Genomic DNA, 3,051 nt, shown 5'->3' with positions numbered 1-3,051 from the left:
TGAATGAAGATAAAAAAAAAATAATTAGGTGAGAAGTTTTGGGAATGATTCGTTTGATAGTTTTCATTTGTTTTAATTTTGCAGGTTATCACTTTCTTCAGCTTCCGACATTCGTGAAGATGGGTTTTCGCAAATACCGTGTAGTTTACCCATTAAATCTAGATAAACATTTCAAATGGTCCTATCTGCATTGATCGATTCTCTTAATCGACTTTCTCTTTCGTCAATAACTTAGCTGCAAAACCTTTCCCTGTTGTATTTGACGTTTTGGGCGCTAGATAAGAACCTCCTTTATCAAACTATGTGGTAGAATTAGCGCGAAATCTGTTTGCATAGCAGTGGTTATGAAAAGAGAAAGTCGCTGAAGAGAATCGATCAAAGCAGATAGGACCCTTTGAAATGTTCATCGAGAAATGAGGAGGGGAACCTTTAGCGGAAATGGGTATTTTTCAAACCCATTAATGGGTTTTCGCGAAACACCGTGTTCAAAATTTCAAGTTACCGTGAGTGACACAAAGGAATCTTTCCTTTTTACCGAACCGTTTGTTATCATCGTTCGCTCTTATTTACATTTAAGTTCGCCTCACGCTACTGTCAAATTTTGTTTTGATTCGAAAACAAAATGCAAAATTAAATTTATTGGTTCGCTTTTTTCGAACGATCTCAGCAGCAGTTCCACGCATTTTCTCGTAACTGTATCAGTATTCCGTAAGTTCCAAAACCATGAGCAACAATTTCCCATACCAGAACCCACTGCCGAACGGCCACAACTCAACTGCTCGCGATCATAATCCTCAACATCATCCCCAAGAAACTACCGACGCGGTCAATCAACGATTTCTCGAACGATCCGCCCCGCCGGAACAAGCCCACTGCCTGTCGTGCGAAGGCAGCTTCCCGAAGGAGACCATTGCGGACGTTATCAAACACTACGCGGATCAGGCACATTCACAGTTCTTTAGTCCGTGCCTGTACTGTCGCGGGAAAATTCATCGGTACCGCGATGGAAAGGGCATTCAGTACTACCACGATTGCTATCGGTCTACGAAAAAGCTAGACCAGTGAAGCGTGACAATGACGTCCGGTTGGTGAATCACGCTTCGTTGCGGCCGGTTGAGGCAGAGAAATCCCAGTTGATATTATAGATTTCAGCGTAAATCCCAAAGATTAGTGATTAGGATATGCAATTCTTCCAGTAAAGACTGATGATTGGAAAAGGCTTACATTCCACATCTAATTTATGATATTGTATTGTAATAATTTATTGATAATAAAGAACCAAACATTTTCCTACTTGAAAAAACAAAATATAATGTTCTCAAATTATTTCTTCACCAAAGAAATCGCTAAACTTCTTTCGATTTCACACATATATTTCTTCAAAACAACAAAAAGCAAACTTAGTTCAGAATTGGGTCAGTGGTGATCACGCATAATTCTACAGATGAACAACTATGTACTACAAATGAATGGTAAGAGTAGAAACATTCCGTTGAATTCCTTGTCAGGATGAAAATTATGATTAAGTTAATATGGTTATTACATTAGAACAATTTTCCCACACGAAAAAAAATATTCGTTCAGGTCTGGTTCCAAATGCTTTTCGACTATTTACAGTAGAAATTTACGGAACCGTAGATCTCTATCCCGCATAATTGGTATTACATATAAAAACTCACGACTTCGAGGCATGTCAATAAAAATCAGAACAATCCCGATACCTGCAACCTTACAGATCATCATCGTCGCAATCACTGTGTATCTCTGGTTCTGCTGGGACACCGCTGTCGTCCACCAGGTTGATGCCATCCTTACTGCTACCGGCCTCATCCTGCTCCGCTTCGCCCTCTTGTAGCATTTCGGTCAAAATTTCAACCAGATTTTGAGCCTCCTGGAGCATCTCCTTAGATAGGCTTAATTCCTCTTCCAGACCATTAACCTTATCGTAGAGCTCCATATTCTCTGCCAGAGATTCCTCCAAAGCCATCCGACGCCTTTCCGCTAAAACTTCCCAGTACTGCTCGCTGGGACCTTCCTCCGACGTGAGGTCCTCAACGGTAATTTTGGGTTTTACTGTTGTGGACAGTTTCTTCTCCGGAGAGGTCTGGCATGATTGGGACTGGACGGTAGTCTTCTTCCGTTTCAGTTCGATTGCTTCCATTGCATCGGAGCTGAAAATTAGAAGGGCAAAAATGAACATGGCAACACTGCTTTCCAACGAATATTCCTGCACAGCACGGCCGCGGAGAATTACTTACAATAGCGTTTTCTTGGCCAGTTCCTTCTGGGCCAAATAGGCCGGAAGCTTGTTCAGCTTTCCTAAGTTTTCCTTGTTCATTGCGGGCACGTTCTGGACATTCCTCAGTAGTTTCCGGGCATTTTTCTGATGCTCCTGTATAAAATGGCACCGGCAAACGGACAAAAACAATATGGTAAATCGATGTTGGCAAAAACGTAACCTCTCAATTCAATGAATTTTACTCACTACCTCCTGTTCTGCTGGTGATTCCACCGGAATCATGATCTTGCCACTTGAGGCCGACATCCTCACGTTTGATGAGCAAACTTTTTCGTTTAATTAGTCTAGTTGAATCCCTTGGAATTTGTTTTTATTTTCCGAAACTAGCGTCCCGATCGCTGCTTGGAAAATTGCGCCTAAACTGCTGACTTGTCAAGTTGGTTGTACTAAACTGTCAAGCATTTATGCTGCAGGGGTGTGCTAAAAACATTGGAGTGATTGGGCAAACTAAACTCGTATAATAATGTACAGACAGGAGAACAAGGTGATTTTAAACTACTCATAGGCTGTGTTCTATTTGGTGAATTTTCACTTAAATTTGACAGATGGAAAATTTTTAATAAACCTGCTTTTCGAGCAGACTTATTTCTGACAGATCAGGAATCAATTCGAAAACACCTTTTCGAAAATCGGAAGATCAACAAGAGAGGGATTTTCGAAGCGTATAATTTATTTTCGAATCGTCAAATTTAAGTGAAAATTCGCCAAATGGACCACAGCCATAGTAGAACACACAAAAAACAAAAATTGTA

General features: G+C 40.8%; 1 protein-coding gene across 2 annotated transcripts; it reads right to left on the bottom strand.

Moving 5' to 3' along the window:
- Positions 1-1,070: 1,070 nt before the first annotated feature.
- Positions 1,071-2,662, bottom strand: geminin. 2 transcript variants are annotated; one of them, XM_065228957.1, is made up of 3 exons: positions 2,486-2,662; positions 2,259-2,392; positions 1,071-2,171 (listed from the first exon to the last, which is right to left on the bottom strand). In XM_065228957.1, the coding sequence occupies exons 1-3, from the start codon at positions 2,543-2,545 to the stop codon at positions 1,730-1,732; spliced, it is 636 nt and encodes a 211-aa protein (XP_065085029.1). In that variant the 5' UTR covers positions 2,546-2,662; the 3' UTR covers positions 1,071-1,729. The 2 variants fall into 2 exon arrangements, with proteins under 2 accessions (XP_065085029.1, XP_065085030.1); XM_065228958.1 differs by having other exon boundaries at positions 1,264-2,171; positions 2,489-2,662.
- Between the last annotated feature and the right edge of the window lie 389 nt (positions 2,663-3,051).

The sequence above is a fragment of the Ochlerotatus camptorhynchus genome, unplaced genomic scaffold (assembly GCF_037179485.1).
Source record: "Ochlerotatus camptorhynchus isolate MF236.1 unplaced genomic scaffold, CSIRO-AGI_Acam_v1.1 ptg000304l, whole genome shotgun sequence".
Classification (NCBI taxonomy): Eukaryota; Metazoa; Arthropoda; class Insecta; order Diptera; family Culicidae; genus Ochlerotatus; species Ochlerotatus camptorhynchus.
The sequence above is the reverse complement of the archived record's forward strand: the minus strand, read 5'-3'. Positions and strand labels throughout refer to the sequence as shown.

Excerpts from the sequence above, each read along its gene's own strand:
- geminin (XM_065228957.1), bottom strand. The coding sequence starts at position 2,545 with ATGTCGGCCTCAAGTGGCAAGATCATGATTCCGGTGGAATCACCAGCA. Across the intron at positions 2,393-2,485 it reads CACCAGCAGAACAGGAGGTA|GAGCATCAGAAAAATGCCCG; the intron begins GTGAGTAAAATT and ends CATTTTATACAG. Across the intron at positions 2,172-2,258 it reads CTGGCCAAGAAAACGCTATT|CTCCGATGCAATGGAAGCAA; the intron begins GTAAGTAATTCT and ends TCTAATTTTCAG.